Source organism: Podarcis melisellensis (assembly GCF_964234715.1).
Source record: "Podarcis melisellensis genome assembly, chromosome: 12".
Classification (NCBI taxonomy): Eukaryota; Metazoa; Chordata; class Lepidosauria; order Squamata; family Lacertidae; genus Podarcis; species Podarcis melisellensis.
In genome coordinates this window covers 16,801,423-16,818,883 of record NC_138544.1, presented here as the reverse complement: position 1 = coordinate 16,818,883, position 17,461 = coordinate 16,801,423, and the positions used below count along the sequence as shown (strand labels likewise).

Below are 17,461 nucleotides of genomic sequence, written 5' to 3'. Positions count from 1 at the left end.
AACTGGTGTGGAGGGGGGGTAAATTCATAGACATTCATATAGGCATACCTCCTCATTTGTGTACCATTCTCTCTTGAAAAATTACATTTCTCCAGTTTGCCAAACAGCTTTTGGGCACGCTGTGGAGAACATAACTTTTTGTGGGTGTATTATTATTATTATTATTATTATTATTATTATTAATATTCCGCCTAACTGGATTTCTCCAGCCACTCTGGGTGACTTCCAGCAATTAAAACATTAAATACAGTAAAATATCAAACATTAAAAACTTCCATATACAGGGCTGCCTTCAGATGTCTTCTAAAAATCAGATAGTTGTTAATTTCCTTGACGTCTGATGGGAGGGCATTCCACATGACTACCGAGAAGGCCCTCTGCCTGGTTCCCTGTAACCTCATTTTTCACAATGAGGGAACCGCCAGAAGGCCCTCAGAGCTGGACCTCAGTGTCTGGGCTGAAGGATGGGGGTGGAGACGCTCCTTCACATATACTGGGCCAAGGCTGTTCAGGGCTGTAAAGGTCAGCACCAACACTTTGAATTGTGCTCAGAAGCATACTGGGAACCAATGTAGGACTGGTATTATTCAGCCCTGGCAACCACTCATTCTCTGATGATCAAGCAAATATGTATTTATGGAGGCAGGCAGGCAGGCAGGCACCTGGCCTTATAAAAAGCTGAATGAATGAATTAATGAACGATGTTTTGGCCGCAGCCAATATGTTGCCATTTGTTCAAGCAGATTGCTTGATGGCTGTTGTTAGGGATTTTTCTACCTGCCTGATTTTAGGTGTTTAATTCTCGCTTGGTATTTTGGTCTCTCTTTTACTGTCGTCAGCCACCTTGAGCACCTTCTGGTGGGACTGAAACTGAAAAAAGAAACAGAGAATCCTGTGTGGGTGTGTATCAAGAGAGAGAGCTCTGTGCACAGGCCTCAATTATGGCTCCTCTTTTGACCTTCAAGGAATGCGTTTTACCTCTCCAAGGACTGTGCAATAAAATGACAAACAGTGCTGGGAAAGCGGATGGGGAAAAGTGTTTGTTCCTCTCAAAATACTGAAACTCGGTGGCATTAAACGAAGCTAAACTTTGGAAGACTCGGGACAGATGAAAGATGCACAGGACATAGTTGAACTATGGCATTTGCTCCCAGAAGAGGCAACAATGTCCACCATCTTGGCTGGGTTTAGAAGAGGATTAGACAGGGATAGTGGGTAAAGACCTATAAAAAATATTTTTATGTATGCGACAACAGCGGCAAGAGTCTTAATAGCACAAGGATGGAAGAATGAGGAAATCCCAACGGAAGAACTGTGGCAAGAAAAACTGATGGATTATGCGGAATTGGCAAAACTGACACACAAACTACGTGATAAGGTTAACTGTCACCTCAAAAACGAATGGGAACCTTTTATGAAATATTTGAAGAAGCAACAAAATTAACTGGTCTCTTTGGCAGGTTTTGAATAAACATTCACAAACTGTTTATTGTAATATATAGATAGACAACTTGGGGATTTTTACAATTTTATAACATGCAGATAGAAATATGTGTTGAGAAACCAGAGAAAGGAGCTGAGGGAAGTCTGGGGGTGGGGTGGGAGGTTGGGGGGGTTGTTTGGGGGGGAGGGGGGAAATGGAGGGAGAAATAATAATGTGGATGATGTATTTTTGATAAAACTATTGTGTTGAAATTTCCAATAAATTAAAAAAATAAAATAGAAGAGGATTAGACAAATTCATGAAGGATATGTGTATCAGGGCTTCTAACTGATGGCTATGCTTTACCTCTGCTACCTGAGGCAGTTGGCCCCTGAACACCATTTTCTGGGAATTGTAGATGGGAATAATGCTGTCCTGCTTGAGTAATGATTGTGGGCTTCCCATAGGCATGTGGTTGGCCTTATCAGCAGGCTTTTCTTACGTGTATCCTAGAACAATATGAAGTCCATAATTTTTAGGGTTCATCGGAATTGCCTGGAAATCTGAGTTGAGGAAAACAGGAGAGCTGGACATAGATTGGGGGTCTTGTCTGACCGGCAGTGCCCAAATGCACGCTGCTTTTTCCATAGGCAAAGAATCTAAATAATTTATTAGTTTTTAATTTATTTAATCATTTTTTCAACAACCGCAAAAGACACATACAACAAAAACCATAATAACATTACTAACACAATTTGACAATTCAACTTTGAATACTGATACACCTATGACTACACCTTTTTAACAATATTTCCCCAACTCTCCTCCCCCTACTTCCCACCATTATCCGCCTTGTTCCTTAAATATTCCTTCCAGATTTCTTCATATTTATCCATTCTTAATTTGTGTCGACAGGCAATTTGTTCATAGGTAGCTACTCTGTCCATATTATCAGTCCATGTGCTCAATGGAATCTTTTTGCGACTCTTCCAATTCATCAAAACAAGTTTTTTTGCTTCTGATATGGCACGGTACATACATTTTTTTGACCCCTTGTAATCTCCCGCGTTCCGGGGACGCAGGTGGCGCTGTGGGTTAAAGCCTCAGCGCCTAGGACTTGCCGATCGAAAGGTCGGCGGTTCGAATCCCTGCTGCGGGGTGCGCTCCCGCTGCTCGGTCCCAGCGCCTGCCAACCTAGCAGTTCGAAAGCACCTCCGGGTGCAAGTAGATAAATAGGGACCGCTTACCAGCGGGAAGGTAAACGGCGTTTCCGTGTGCGGCTCTGGCTCGCCAGATGCAGCTTTGTCATGCTGGCCATGTGACCCGGAAGTGTCTCCGGACAGTGCTGGCCCCTGGCCTCTTGAGTGAGATGGGCGCACAACCCCAGAGTCTGGCAAGACTGGCCTGTACGGGCAGGGGTACCTTTACCTTTTCTAATCTCCCGCATTTCAGGAATATAATTTAGAATTAAATTCAATTCCCCTAAATAACAATTTCTTTTTATTACTCTTGCTATAACTATCTTCACCTTGCACCAAAATGATTTTATCATTGGACATTTAATCATCATATGTACTAAGTTCGCATTTTTACTCCCACATCTCCAGCAGTTGTCTGCACTTGTTATTTTCTTCTGGTATAGTTTTGCTGGAGTCCAGTGGACTCTGAATATTATTTTCTGTTGTATAAGTCTTATACTAAGAATCTAAATAAACTGTTTCCAAATTTGCCCATTGGGTTATTTGGAATAACAGTTCTGATGCAGCAGCAAAAAAGCTAATGCTATTCTAGACGGCACCAACAGAAGGATAGCGTCCAGATCAAGGGAAATAATAGTACCACTCTATTCTGCCTTACTCAGACCATACTTGGAATACTGTGTCCAGTTCTGGGCACCATAATTTAAGAAGGATGTTGACAAGCTGGAACGTATGCAACCAAGATGATCAAGGGTCTGAAAACGAAGCCTTATGAAGAGCGCTTGAAGGAGCTGGGTATGTTTAGCCTGGAAAAGAGGAGACTTGAAAGGAGATATGGTAGCCATCTTCAAATATCTTCAGGGCTGCCACATGGAGGAGGCAGCATGCTTCTTTTCTCCTGCTCTGGAGGGTAGGACTCGAACCAGTGGCTTCATGTTACAAGAAAGCAGATTCCAACTAAACATTTGGGAAAACTTTCTGACAGTAAGAGCTGTTCGGCAGTGGAACAGACTCCCATGAGAGGTGGTGTGCTCTCCTTCCTTGGAGGTTTTTAAACAGAGGTTGGATGGCCATCTGTCATGGATGCTTTAGCTGAGATTCCTGCCTTGCAGGGGGTTGGACTAGATGACCCTTGGGTCCCTTCAAATGCTACGATTCTATGGAGTTTTAGAAGTTAATGTTTGCACTGCTTGATCTATACCCTGAATGTGTTTTGCTGCAAATTGTCCAGAGGAGAATGTTCACGCTTCTGTTGGATTATGCAGAGTAGCTGAAAGTACTTTACTTCACAAGCATAAATGAAGGTTCCAGTCTTCTGATTTAAAAACATGAATAGTCTTGCAGAAGGGATTTAGAATTTTGTTTTGTTTTTCACTTTGAGGCTATGGATTGAGTTTTGTTTTCTTGTTGCATTTATCTCACTTTTCAGTTTATGTATTCATGTTTCATTTTGCATTCAAATTGTTTTCATACTTGTTTCTTGTAAGCTGCCAAGAGAACTTGTGGTGCAGCATGCAGATGTCATAAATAAGACGTACAGCACAAAAATTTAGACTTGTTCTTAAATGGTTTCTTTGAGAATATGTTAATGGATCTGTTGTCTGGTTGGACCATGTTTCCACTTTGTCTCTGCCTTGTTTAGATGTTCAGCTTTTATTGCAACAGGAGTCAATTCAAATCTTGTTTCTAACAAGTGTTAGGAAAAGCTTTTTCTCATGTTAAAAACAGATTCACAGAACAATGATGGTGCCAGCTATATATAGATGGCGTAGCAGGAAGGTGGAGATTCAAAAAACAACAGAAAAAGCTTGCCACAATTAATGAAGCAGATGTATACAGCATTGTTCTTTTGCAGTGGTTTGAAACTCCTTAAACAAACCAACCAATGTAAATAAATCTTTGGTCCGGAGTTGTTAACAGCCACTGTTAGACATTCCTCAACAGAAAAGAAATCGGGGGGGGGGGGACGTCACTCAGATATTATTTAGGCATAGCACTGACTCAGTAATACAATGGGATATTAAATCTGCCGCTGTTAAACAGACAACTCTTCATTACAGTGTATTTGCATTTAAACAATATCAATGTAAATAAAACCTTTTAATATTAAAGGGCAAATTTTAGGACTGAAGTAAAAAAAAAAAGTCCCAAGTTTCTTTTCCAAAGGGAATATTTTATGCAATTGCTTATACAAAGGACATACTTTAGTCTAGTATTTTACATTCCACACATTTTTTCACCATGTGAAATATGAAATGTTAAAAGTCTCTCATAGGTTGATGATCCTCATCCTGTTTAGTTGAAAGTGTAAGTCCCATGAATTGGAATTCATTTATTTATAAACTTTTATATATATACTGTACTGCTTTTTGGCTCTTACAAAGGGGACCCTAAAGCAGCTCATTTAAAAGCAAAAGGGAAATACTGTAGAATGAAAACAATCAAAATACAATGAAACCGAGAAACAGGATGAGACATGCATCCAAGTAAGTGTACTTGGAGGTGAGATCAGAAAGAAGCTTCTGTATGACCGGCAGTGGCGTAGCGTGGGGGTGCAGGGGGGGGGCGGCCGCACCGGGCGCAACATCTGGGGAGGGCACGCTCGCCGCTTCCAGAGTCGCCGAAGAGCCTCGGGCGCAGGCTGTAGCAGAGCCCCATGTCTCACGGAACCGACGAGCTGTGCGCACGTCCGGGCTGAAGGCGTCCGGCAGGCAGTGGCTCTCAGCGTTCGCCGCGGTCCCCGCGCGTCAGGACCGCGGAGGGCGCGCCAGGCAGCCCCTCCTCACAGCCCCGCCGCCGCCGCTGCTGCAGCTGCTGGGCCATGTTGCATTTTCCTCGCCTCTCTGCCCTCCTCCTCCGGGCAAGCGGCGTCGTTTGGGCGGCAGCGCCAGCGGCAACTCGCCTCAGAACACCTGACACGGACCCGCTGCTGCCGCCATGGCTACCTTATCGTAAATACCCCAGCCCAGGCAGCAGGAAGAAGACGCTGGCAGTGGCGGCAGGTTAGGGATTAGGGGGCGCAAATTACTTGCCTTGCCCCGGGTTAGGGGGCGCAAATTACTTGCCTTGCCCCGGGTTAGGGGGCACAAATTACTTGCCTTGCCCAGGTGCTGACAGCCCATGCTACGCCGCTGATGACCGGACATCTTTCTAGCACAGTAGTTCTCAAACTTGCTTCTCAAGGCCACAGTTTCAGAATAAAAATCTGATCGCACCTCACCAAATTTTTTATTGATATGAAATACTGTATTTTTTGCCCCCGTGTATAAGACGACCCCTATTTTTTGGAATACCAAATTAAGGAAATGGGGGGAGATTGCCCAGAGTTGTGGAGCTTTTTGGGGGGGAGATTGCCCAGAGTTGTTGACCCATCGTCTGCCCGCTTGACGCAAACAGCCACCAAAAATAATAATAATGAATAATTTTTAAAAACCGTCTTATTCATGGAAAAATATGGTACGTTGGAAAACAAAGTAGAAGCAAGTTGAAACAGTGAAGGTCTTCATTTGTTTTTATAAGACTGTTCCCTGGCTTTATGAAGTTATGTACCCAACCTTGAGCCAGTTGACAAGATACAGCCTAATTGATAAGTTTATGGTGGAATATAGCTGGTTCTCTGCAAGCTCCTTTGTTAGTGTGGAAGACGAGGGGGATAAATCTGGCGCCAGCTTCTGAGAAAAGTTATTCCATATTTTAAAATTAGATTTAGTTGAGGAAAGAAATGTGGCACCAGAGTTGTTGGTTCATACCAGGGCTTTTCAACCAGTGTAGCATGGCACCCTGGGGTGCCTTGAATGATGGTCTGGGGTGCCCTGGGCAGTGCTAGCCTCTCTGCGTCTTTCCTTCCCTCCCTCCTCTGATGCCCTCTCCTGTCTCTGCCTCCCAAAGGCTTGGACAGCTGTTCATTGCAGCAGCGGCTGCCCAGAGGACTCCCAAGGAAAGGGGAGAGGAGGCTGAGGGACCACAAGGGAGCGTGCTCAGAAAAGGGTGAGAGGCTGCCAGCTCCTGAGACCCACTGGGGTGCCGCAGAAAGAATGTAGTTGGTCAAAGGAGCCGTGGACTCAAAAAGGTTGAAAACCTCTGGTTTATACCATAAGAGTTCCCACAGCTGTGACCCACATTTTGTTAGCTTTCCTATTAAAAGATCTGGCTCATGAAAGTGTCTCTTCCGCCTCTTTGTTTCAGAAAAATTGCAAGGGACAGTATTTCATTTAAAAATAATAATTGCTCTTAAAAAAACCCACAACATTTCCCTGGTTGTATGGTTTGGGTAAAAGAGGCTTTTGCCAGATCTCTGAGAACAGACTTGTAGGTTCCTGCCATGTATGTATGTGTTTGTAGATATATACAGTGGTACCCCGGGTTAAGTACTTCATTTGTTCTGGAGGTCTGTTCTTAACCTGAAACTGTTCTTAACCTGAAGCACCACTTTAGCTAATGGGGCCTCCTGCTGCTGCTGCTGCGCTGCCGGAGCACGATTTCTGTTATCATCCTGAAGCAAAATTCTTAACCCAAGGTACTATTTCTGGGTTAGTGGAGTCTGTAACCTGAAGCGTATGTAACCTGAAGCATATGTAACCCGAGGTACCACTGTAAACACATCAAAGTCGGAGCGGAATTACTTTCGCTTGCTTTCCACAACAATAGCTGTATTGGTCTCTGATACTGAAATAATCTTTTATCTACCCATTTGAGAGCAAATCTACCAAATCTGGTGGGGCTTGCTTCTGAATAAACTTGCATAAGCCTGGGAATTTTAATTTGAAGTTGTCATGATGAAGATTGAAGCCGGGCATCCTTTATTTTGAATTAGTTTAATCCATAACACCTTTGCCTGTAGCTATTCCCATTGCCAATATGCATCCCCTAACAGATTACTCTTGAGGGAATGTAGCCCTCAGCAGAAATACACACACACACACACACACACACACACACACACACTTCCTGACCCTGCAGTAGAGTTTTAGCTGTATTAACTGCTGGTGAACTCAGTTGTATCTGGACATGTCAGCAGCCTAACAGCTGGAGATACTCAGGGTACCTTTGCCCAAGCGAGCTGCCATCTATTTGCATTTTGCACTAGGCGCTGCTACTTAGGGAGTCCAGATTTTATCTGCAGTTCAGTGAAATTCAGACCCATTTGTTCTTGTGAAACCTAAGTATGCTTTGGTGTGTGCTGAAGAACAATACTGGTGCCAGTGAAGATTTCAAGGAGATTCATTTCAGCAAGGAGGACGGAAGAGGGGGGAAAGGAGGAAAGCTGTGTTTCTTTGATCTGATTATGTCACAACTGTAAGAGAGCGGAGCAGACAGTCCCTTTTGTGTAAGGTCAAGCTGAGATCCTTGCAAGGATGGAGGCCTTGGCTTTCTGATATTCTGCCGGAAGCAAACTAGGACAAGGCTTGAAAAAGGAAAACCAGGGTCTTTTCTCCCCAGTGGATCTGTGAGATCCTGTTGCATTGTACTCCACTGTAGGAAACGGACATTCTTAATTGGGTGGGAAAAGTACTGGAACATTACAAAAAAACACTAATGTGTCACAGCTTTCCATTGAGAAATTTTGTTGTTTAGTTGTGTCCGACTCTTCGTGACCCCATGGACCAGAGCACGCTAGGCACTCCTGTCTTCCACTGCCTCCCACAGTTTGGTCAAACTCATGTTGGTAGCTTCGAGAACACTGTCTGACCATCTTGTGCTCTGTCGTCCCCTTCTCCTTGTGCTCTCAATCTTCCCCAACATCAGGGTCTCTTCCAGGGAGTCTTCTCTTCTCATGAGGTGGCCAAAGTATTGGAGCCTCAGCTTCATGATCTGTCCTTCCAGTGAGCACTCAGGGCTGATTTCCTTCAGAATGGAGAGGTTTGATCTTCTTGCAGTCCATGGGACTCTCAAGTGTCTCCTCCAGCACCATAATTCAAAAGCATCAATTCTTCAGCGATCAGCCTTCTTTATGGTCCAGCTTTCACTTCCATACATCACTACTGGGGGAAAATTTCTCCATTGAGAAATAGGAATCTGTTTATTCTAGTTTAGAAGGGTGCAGGTTAAACCAATGAAGAGTCTTCTTTGAGAAGGAAGAACCTTCCTTGGAAGTTTTTAAGCAGAGGTTGGATGGCCATCTGTTGTGGATGCTTTAGCTGAGATTCCTGCATTGCAGGGGGTTGGACTAGATGGCCCTTGGGGTCCGTTCCAACTCTATATAGTCTATGACATCTAAAAGACTTAACAGTCTTATTGTTGCACATGCGATCCTGGGCCAGTGCCCACTTTGACAGTTACATGACATGTTCTTAGTTGACGGGTTAAGTACAGTATATTCATGAGTACTAAGCAAAGCAGAGCAGAAGGTGGGGATAAATTATTACAAGCCAGGAGGCCCAGCAAGACAATGAGGTGCATGTGTCTGTCACTTTTTTATGCAGGGCATAAATGATAAGGAGAACTAGTCAAAATGAATAGAAGATCCAAGCCGACTTGGTGCAACCCACCATCCAACCAGCGATGAATTTGCAAAGCCAGAAGAATATTGTGTGAACAAGTCTAGATTGAGACAATTGCTTCCTGTAGCCAGCCAGCTGCTCCCTGCATTGAGCCTAAGTCTGATAGTGCACATGAATTCCAACTTTGGAGCTTATCTTCGTTAAATACCCTTGTGTTGAAGCACAGCTGCTTTCAAGTCTGTTACAGCATGTCATAGAATTGTAGAGTTGGAAAGGGCACCGCGGGTCATCTAGTCCAAACCTCTGCAACGCTGGAGTCTCAACCCATGGTCCCCCATCCAGTTTGAATCCATACTGAACCCTGCTTAGCTCTGCAAATGTGCTAGCAGTTTTATTGCTGCGCCACTAGGTTTTTGAGCTTTGCCATATGTCATGCCTGATTTTTGTCCATTTATTCTGTTGCACAAAGATGTTCCTATTTCATCAATATGTGCATTGCTGGCAACAAAGTGATCGCACAGAGCTATTTTTCACAATGGATCTCTGAAATATAGTCCACATGTATTTGATTATCCAAGTTCTATGTTAGAGTCTGAAAACATAAACCTTTTAGGGGTGTTTATGTTTTTTTTTGCAGGGGAGAGTTATGTCTTAACACGATCCAACACTGCTATAACAAATCAAGGTTTAGAAGCTATCACACCAGCAATAGATTTGTATGCATAATATCCTTTATACGCGGCTACAGACTTGCTCTTTCCTTCATAAAGAAGTATCTCGGCAGAGGTTCAAGAATTGCAGGTTTATGGACACGAAAGTTCTTTATTGTGTTACTAACTTTCTCTCCTACTTGTTATTGTGATGACTTCTGAGATTGTTCAGTAAACAAACTTGGCTTGACTGTTCATCCCTCCACCTAAGAAATTGCAGAGGAGCCTATAAGATGTATTCCCATTTTATCATTGTAGTAGCTTTATGAAGCAGACTAGATCAAGAGATAGCAACTTGCATCTTGTTGCTTCTGAAGGCAGGGTCTTTCATAGATGCAGTGACCTGGTGCGTCTGAAATGTACTTGGCCCAACAAATGGTGATGTCCAAAACCCAGGACTGCAAACCATGGTTTGCAGCAACCATGGGAAATTGTAGTTTAACCAACCAGAAAGTATCCTCTCAAGGCAGGTGTGTGAGAGAAGGGGGAGCACCTCAGCTCATGACTCACTCCCACTCCAACAAACCACAATTATTGAACTGGGAACATTTGAAATCTGTACCAGGCCATTATGTGAATGAGAGAACACTTTCTATTGGACCAGGCAAAAAATCTATGATCTATGGGCAAATCAGCAGGAGGGGCTCTGGATAGGCAGAATGCAAAACCCTTCCTCTATTCTCCTGACATCACACCATGAAAAGGATACACCAGTTCATAGAATCATAGAGTTGGAAGAGACCACAAGGGCCATCGAGTCCAACCCCCCTGCCAAGCAGGAAACACCATCAGAGCACTCCTGACATATGGTTGTCAAGCCTCTGCTTAAAGACCTCCAAAGAAGGAGACTCCACCACACTCCTTGGCAGCAAATTCCACTGTCAAACAGCTCTTACTGTCAGGAAGTTCTTCCTAATGTTTAGGTGGAATCTTCTTTGTTGTAGTTTGGATCCATTGCTCCGTGTCCGCTTCTCTGGAGCAGCAGAAAACAACCTTTCTCCCTCCTCTGTGTGACATCCTTTTATATATTTGAACATGGCTATCATATCACCCCTTAACCTCCTCTTCTCCAGGCTAAACATGCCCAGCTCCCTTAGCCGTTCCTCATAAGGCATCGTTTCCAGGCCTTTGACCATTTTGGTTGCCCTCCTCTGGACACGTTCCAGTTTGTCAGTGTCCTTCTTGAACTGTGGTGCCCAGAACTGGACACAGTACTCCAGTTGACATACTTACTTTCAATACTTACAAATGGTGACCGATGTCTCTTTAAAAGGGAGAAGAAAGGAAAGATTCCTCCCCCATGTATGATGCTGGAAGTGCTTTGGATTGATGTTTCACCTGACATGGCTATGCCACCCCCCTTCCATGTAAGATTGCTCTTTCAGTTACATTGCAAATTACTTTGAGATGCCTTATGGGAAAAGATTCATAAAGGCTCTGAGATAGCTCAGTTGGTAGAACGTGAGGCTCTTAATCTCAAGGCTGTGGGTTCAAGCCCCATGTTGGGCAAACGATTCCTGCATTGCACACAGGTCCCTTCCAACTCTACCATTCTGTGATTCCCTGAAATAAAGAAGGAATGTTTCTAGTCCTCATCCATAACAAAAACATTTTTTTCCTGATAAAGATGATCAACAAGATGTTCTAGGCACCGTGTGAACTTTGAGGGGCACACTTCATTAATTTTGGTCTCAGCTTTGAGATATAATGGGTTCAGGGGTGTTTGACATTTTCAGCTGTTTCAGGAAAGCTGAACACTGTATTTTATTGAGCCTGACAAAACTCCAAAACAACATTACACATTTCTTGATTAGAATTTCGAAAAGGTCAGGCTGGCTGTTGGCTGATGACTTATGCTCAATCCATATCTGTATACTTGTGTGAAATACAGCATTTCCACAGTGTTAAAAATGTCTCTTGCAAATTGATTTAAATATTCACAGGCCCAGCCAGCTAAGAAAATATATGAGGCTGTAACATGCACACCCACCCACCCATGAACAGTGTTTCCCAACCTTGGGCCTCCAGCTGGTTTTGGACTATAACTCCCATCATCCCTAGCTAGCAAGACCAGTGGTCAGGGATGATGGGAATTGTAGTTCAAAAACAGCTGGAGGCCCAAGGTTGGGAAACACTGATCTAGGGGACTTATCAGAACAACCCATTATTTGCTAGTTTGGTATGTCAAAAAAGTTGACTACCACAATTAGGCAAGCCTGCCTCATAATATCCTGCTTGTCCACTGTGTTACAAGCCCTTTGCCCCTATTGTGGTTTGTAGAATATGTTGTGATTTCTTCTTGTCGCTTTACTTGCTGAACACTCAAGCCTAAAATAAATAATGAACAGTTATTAGCCTATGTGGACAGGTTACCTCTAAGCAATGGTTAAGATAAACAGCGGAAGGGAGCGCAAAACGTGTACCAAGATAGGAGTCTGGCTGCCAACTTGCAAAGCATCATTTTTTTTTTATTTAGGAAGCCAATCTTAAAATCTGCAACTGGACCAATGAGAAAACTAGACCAGTGACAGCAAAGCTAGCATCTTGGGAAAGGAAAAGCTACCATAAAGCTCACAACTGTTTTTAATGCAAGAGAAAAGAAAAAAGAAAAGCTGTTGCACCCTCATGTGGCTGTGGCAGTTAGAACTACTTTAACTAGATACTATTACAGATTAATTATGGACGCGGGTGGCGCTGTGGTCTAAACCACAGAGCCTAGGGCTTGCTGATCAGAAGGTGGGCGGTTCAAATCCCCGCGATGGGGTGAGCTCCCATTGTTTGGTCCCAACTCCTAGCAGTTCGAAAGCACATCAGAGTGCAAGTAGATAAATAGGTACTGCTCCGGTGGGAAGGTAAATGGCGTTTCCGTGTGCTGCTCTGGTTTCGCCAGATGCTGGCCACATGACCTGGAAGCTGGCTCCCTCAACCTGTAGAGCGAGATGAGCGCACAATCCCAGAGTTGTCCGTGACTGGACCTAACGGTCAGGGGTACCTTTACCTTTATTATAGATCAATTAGAAATTATAGTTATTGATCATTAATGGAGATTTGAAGAATTGGATAACTCAATGGTTACCACTGGTTATTTCAGAACTGGAGGTTTGATCAAGGCAAAAATTACAACCAAATTCTATCCCCTGTTTTTTAGAAACTGCTTTTATACCGCAGAAGACACATTTCTGTGTAGAACAACGGTGACCTCCAGTGGCAGAAGAAGCTTACTGGTACTAGAAATGATAGTCAGCAACTGATGACAACCTATATAAAAATATAACAATGAATATTAATATGGCCTGTTACTAAATTAAATAAATCACCCGTCAATTATTTAACACGCTTTTCATTTGCATAAAATACTCCTACATACAAATGAACAAATATAAGATTTAAGGGTTTGGATAAGCATGCCCGAAATTATAGTAGCCCCTTTCTGTTGTTCCTCTTAAGTGTTAATTAGAATTAAGAAAAATGAACGTGTATGTAGGATGTGAAATATTCCTAAAATTCTATTATTGCAGTGTAAGTTAGCATTGCATTTGGATATATCCTGAGCAACGCTCAAAGAAGAATATAATAATAGGTCCTTAAAAAAGCCAAAGTAAAACGGCTTACCCTCTTTCTATAATATGAAAGTGTATGAAATTTTTGGTTTTAAGGCCTGTTAAATATGGGCATTCAGAACTGATATAATCCTAATGATTTGGAAAGATAGATTAAAGCTATTCAGACTTACATTTTCCTCAAGGTCATAGCCAGGGAGAGAGTAGACAATTCCATACATTACTTTGAATGTAGAGTCTCTGCTGAGTTGACAAAATGAAACTCTCACTAAAGGATTCCAAACTTTTTTTGTCATCCTACCTTACTATAGAGCTGTTTACCTGATGTTATACATTTTGCCTAGCTTTCATTCTTTTAGATTATACAAGCCGTCTGTCTACTGAAATTGCCTCTTGTTTAACCATGGATGTTTTTGGGCTGTGAAATATTATTTAAATTGCTTTGGAAACAAATCTGTTGCGCTAACATTTGTACAAATCCTTTTCGTATAGAAATGCCTCTTATGACAGACCTAGATGTGTTAAAATCCTCACTACGTCAAAGTCAAACCTTATTCCCATTAACTGTGATAGGATAGGAGCTCTATCCCGTTCTGTGATTTCTGTGCCAGCAAATAAATGCTTAGAGTTGGCCTTCTATTTCAGTAACCCATTTTCATGAAGCAGAACAATACTTTGTGCATGTACATATCATGGGTAACACTATTCTGTTTTCTTTGCATATTTGCAGGTCTTGGGGTTGTTGGTATGGACGCTGATTGCTGGAACAGAATATTTCCTGTATCCTGTCTTCGGCTGGGTAATGTTTGTAGCTGTGTTTTACTGGGTCCTTACGCTGTTCTTCCTAATCATCTACATGACAATGACGTACACTCGGATTCCCCAAGTGCCATGGACCACTGTAGTGAGTATCAGCTTTCATCTAATTCGGAACATGGGAATGTCATGATAACAGCATACAGTGGTACCTCAGGTTACATACGCTTCAGGTTAAAGACTCTGCTAACCCAGAAATAGTGCTTCAGGTTAAGAACTTTGCTTCAGGATGAGAACAGAAATCGTGCTCCGGCGGCGCAGCAACAGCAGGAGGCCCCATTAGCTAAAGTGGTGCTTCAGGTTAAGAACAGTTTCAAGTTAAGTACGGACTCCGGAACGAATTAAGTACTTAACCTGAGGTACCACTGTGTCCTTGTGCATTTAGGAAATTCCTGTGGGTGCACCAAGCTCCCCACCCTCAAAAGAACTTTCTATTCATTTCATTGGAGGGCCTATTGTTACAGAATACTGAGGGCCACGCAGGGTTTTCTCCTCAACCTCTCGGCCTCGACCTCGACCTCTTTCCTTTAAAAAGTCCAAAAGCCAGAAAGAGTCACTATTTCTGCCACTGCGACAGGTGCTTGAGCCCCTATACACATGTCGAAGTTCTCTTTTTACAAGAATCCCTTCAATTTTTAAGTATTGGACCGTAATAATGATAATCATCATCAACATCACCATCATCTTTTATTTGTATCCCGGCCGAGACCGGGATCAGGGCGGCTAACATCAGATATAAACATTGATATAAAATCAAACAATAATTAAATCACCTCTTAAAAACAAGTCAGGATAAAATTAAAATCTGAATTAGATGGCTTTCCGCAGGATTTGGGATGGGAACAGTAAATGCTCATCAGGCCCAACTGTGTACGTTGATCTTACAAGGACCTTTGAGAATGCTGGGAGGCCTCTTTCGTACTAGTTCTTATACAAAAAGGGAAGGGGAGTCAGGCTGAGCCCTGACCAAAGGCCTGGCAGAACAACTCTGTCTTACAGGCCCTGTGGAAAGATATCAAATCCCGCAGGGTCCTTATCTCTTGAGGCAGAGCGTTCCACCAGGCCAGGGCGAAGGCCAAAAAGGCCAGCCTAATCTCCCTGAGGCCCAGGATCTCCAGGATGTTATTATTTGCAGACCATAAGGTCCTCTGTGGGGCATACAACAACAACAACAACAACAACAACAACAATAATAATTATTTATTATTTATATCTCGCCCATCTGGCTGGGTTTCCCTAGCCACTCCGGACAGCTCCCAATAAAATATTAAAAACAGGATAAAACATCAAAGATTAAAAACTTCCCTAAACAGGGCTGCTTTCAGATGTCTTCTAAAAGTCAGATAGTTGTTTATTTCCTTGACATCTCACAGGGGGGCATTCCACAGGGCGGGTGCCACTACTGAGAAGGCCCTTTGCCTGGTTCCCTGTAACCTCACTTCTTGCAGGGAGGGAACTGCCAGAAGGCCCTCAGAGCTGGACCTCAGTGTCTGGAAAGAGCGATGGGATTAGAGACGTTCCTTCAGGTATACTGGGCCGAGGCAATAACAAGTTTGGTGAGAACAGACAAAGGATAGAAACAAAGGAGTAGTCCTGCACTGAAAAAAGGACATGGGTTTATTCTGTGCTATTTTGCTCGAAAAAGAGATGCCAGAACTCACCATGAACGCTTCCCTTGTTCTCTTTTAATGGCAATTGATCGCAGCTGAGAGGTGCTGGAACTGAGTTCCTGTGAGTTCTAGCTTTAAAAAAACTACCCTTTTGTCTTTCTTTGCCCTCCCCACAGGGCCTGTGTTTTAACGGGAGTGCCTTTCTTTTGTACTTCATTGCTGCCATTGTAGACGCATGTGCCGTCACCAAGGAATTGGACAGCCACAACTACAACAGCTGGGCGGCTTCTTCAGTAAGTTAATTTTTAATCTTTGAATCATGAATAGTACTCAAAATATGGAAGTGGGTGGAGGAAGTTGTTTATGTGTTCCAACAAATATTCAGGAACGAGGTATTAAATTGGTGCAGGTTGAAAGAGGGGTAATCTAGATATGTAATTGTTGAGACCATATAAAGAGTCTGGCGCAGCATCTTCCTTATTTTTATTTATTTATTTCTTCTACACTAGAATTCAAAACCTCATGGGTTTATTAAAACACACTTTTATTCACCCCTGAAGACATCCCCTACATTGTCTCCCAAGACAGACAGGTGCCAATTTTCTTGCTACATCCAAAGAGGGAAATTGTGGTTTAAGCTCTGCTTACAAACCAGGATATGAAACCAAGAGGTTTAATTAAACTGAGACCATTAAAGCAGTGAAGGATGCTGAACTACTAGCACATTTTAACCACATGTGAACTGAAACCAAAAGAATTCCTTACATGGCAAGCTGAACAGAACAGGGGTGCTGGTCCCGAAGGACAATAAAACAAGGAGTGTTTATTTTAAAACCTTTTTCTTTTACCCCATGAGTGATCTGGGAATACAAATAAATCTGCTAAATGGTTTTTAGAATGTTGTATTATTTTATTGTTGTCAGCCGCCCTGAGCCCGGCTTCGGCAGGGGAGGGCGGGATATAAATAAAAAATTATTATTATTATTACTATTTTCTAACAGCTGTTTTCTTTTCCCCCACAGTTCTTTGCATTCGTTGTAACTTCCTGCTACGGTGGAAATGCCTACTTTAGTTTTGTATCTTGGAGATCGCGGAACTTGCAATAAATGTCCTCTTTAAGTTAAGAAAAAACACATTTGGGTATAATGCATCGTTTTTAAATTATCAGTTCCTGCAGTGGTTTTTCTTAATGCTCAGGCAAAGCATTTTTACTCAAGAGAACTTCAATGGCTCATGGCTCACATTATGGCCAAACCATAGTTGACTGTCAGGAGGAAGCTGTGGATTTTCCTGTCTCTCCCTCATACAAGCTAATTCCATCTTCTTACTCCCTGATTTGTGGTAACCATTGTTTCCTGTGACTTCCAAATTGCAGGATACCATAAATGAAGAAACTGATTATGGATTAGCATGAGGGATGGTGAGAAGAAAGCATGGAAACTCATAGCATGTTCCCGATGGCCAAACCTACGGTACAACTATGATACCTAAACTCAACCAGGTTATCATGTTAGCATCTGATACTGAACCAGGATTCAGTACAATGCACATTCCCTTTCTCCTCTGTGAGTTGGAGGACACCATAAAGTTTTACTTAATTTTCTTTAAGCAAGGCTTGTAGCATCTGGATTAGGGTTTACGCTAGAACAGTAACTCTGGCCAATTTCAGAACTATCAAACTTCAAACCATGGTTTATGAAGCT

At 42.8% G+C, this 17,461-nt stretch overlaps 1 protein-coding gene across 1 annotated transcript in view; it reads left to right on the top strand.

Annotated features, from left to right (window-relative positions):
* CMTM8 (CKLF like MARVEL transmembrane domain containing 8) overlaps positions 1–16,891 on the top strand; it is a 32,420-nt gene extending 15,529 nt beyond the window's left edge. The window contains exons 2-4 of the mRNA XM_081883477.1: positions 14,063–14,236; positions 15,935–16,051; positions 16,781–16,891. Of these exons, the coding sequence (XP_081739603.1) occupies positions 14,063–14,236; positions 15,935–16,051; positions 16,781–16,864 (375 nt within the window). The 3' untranslated portion in view covers positions 16,865–16,891. The remainder of the gene's footprint in view (positions 1–14,062; positions 14,237–15,934; positions 16,052–16,780) is intronic.
* Positions 16,892–17,461: the final 570 nt, after the last annotated feature.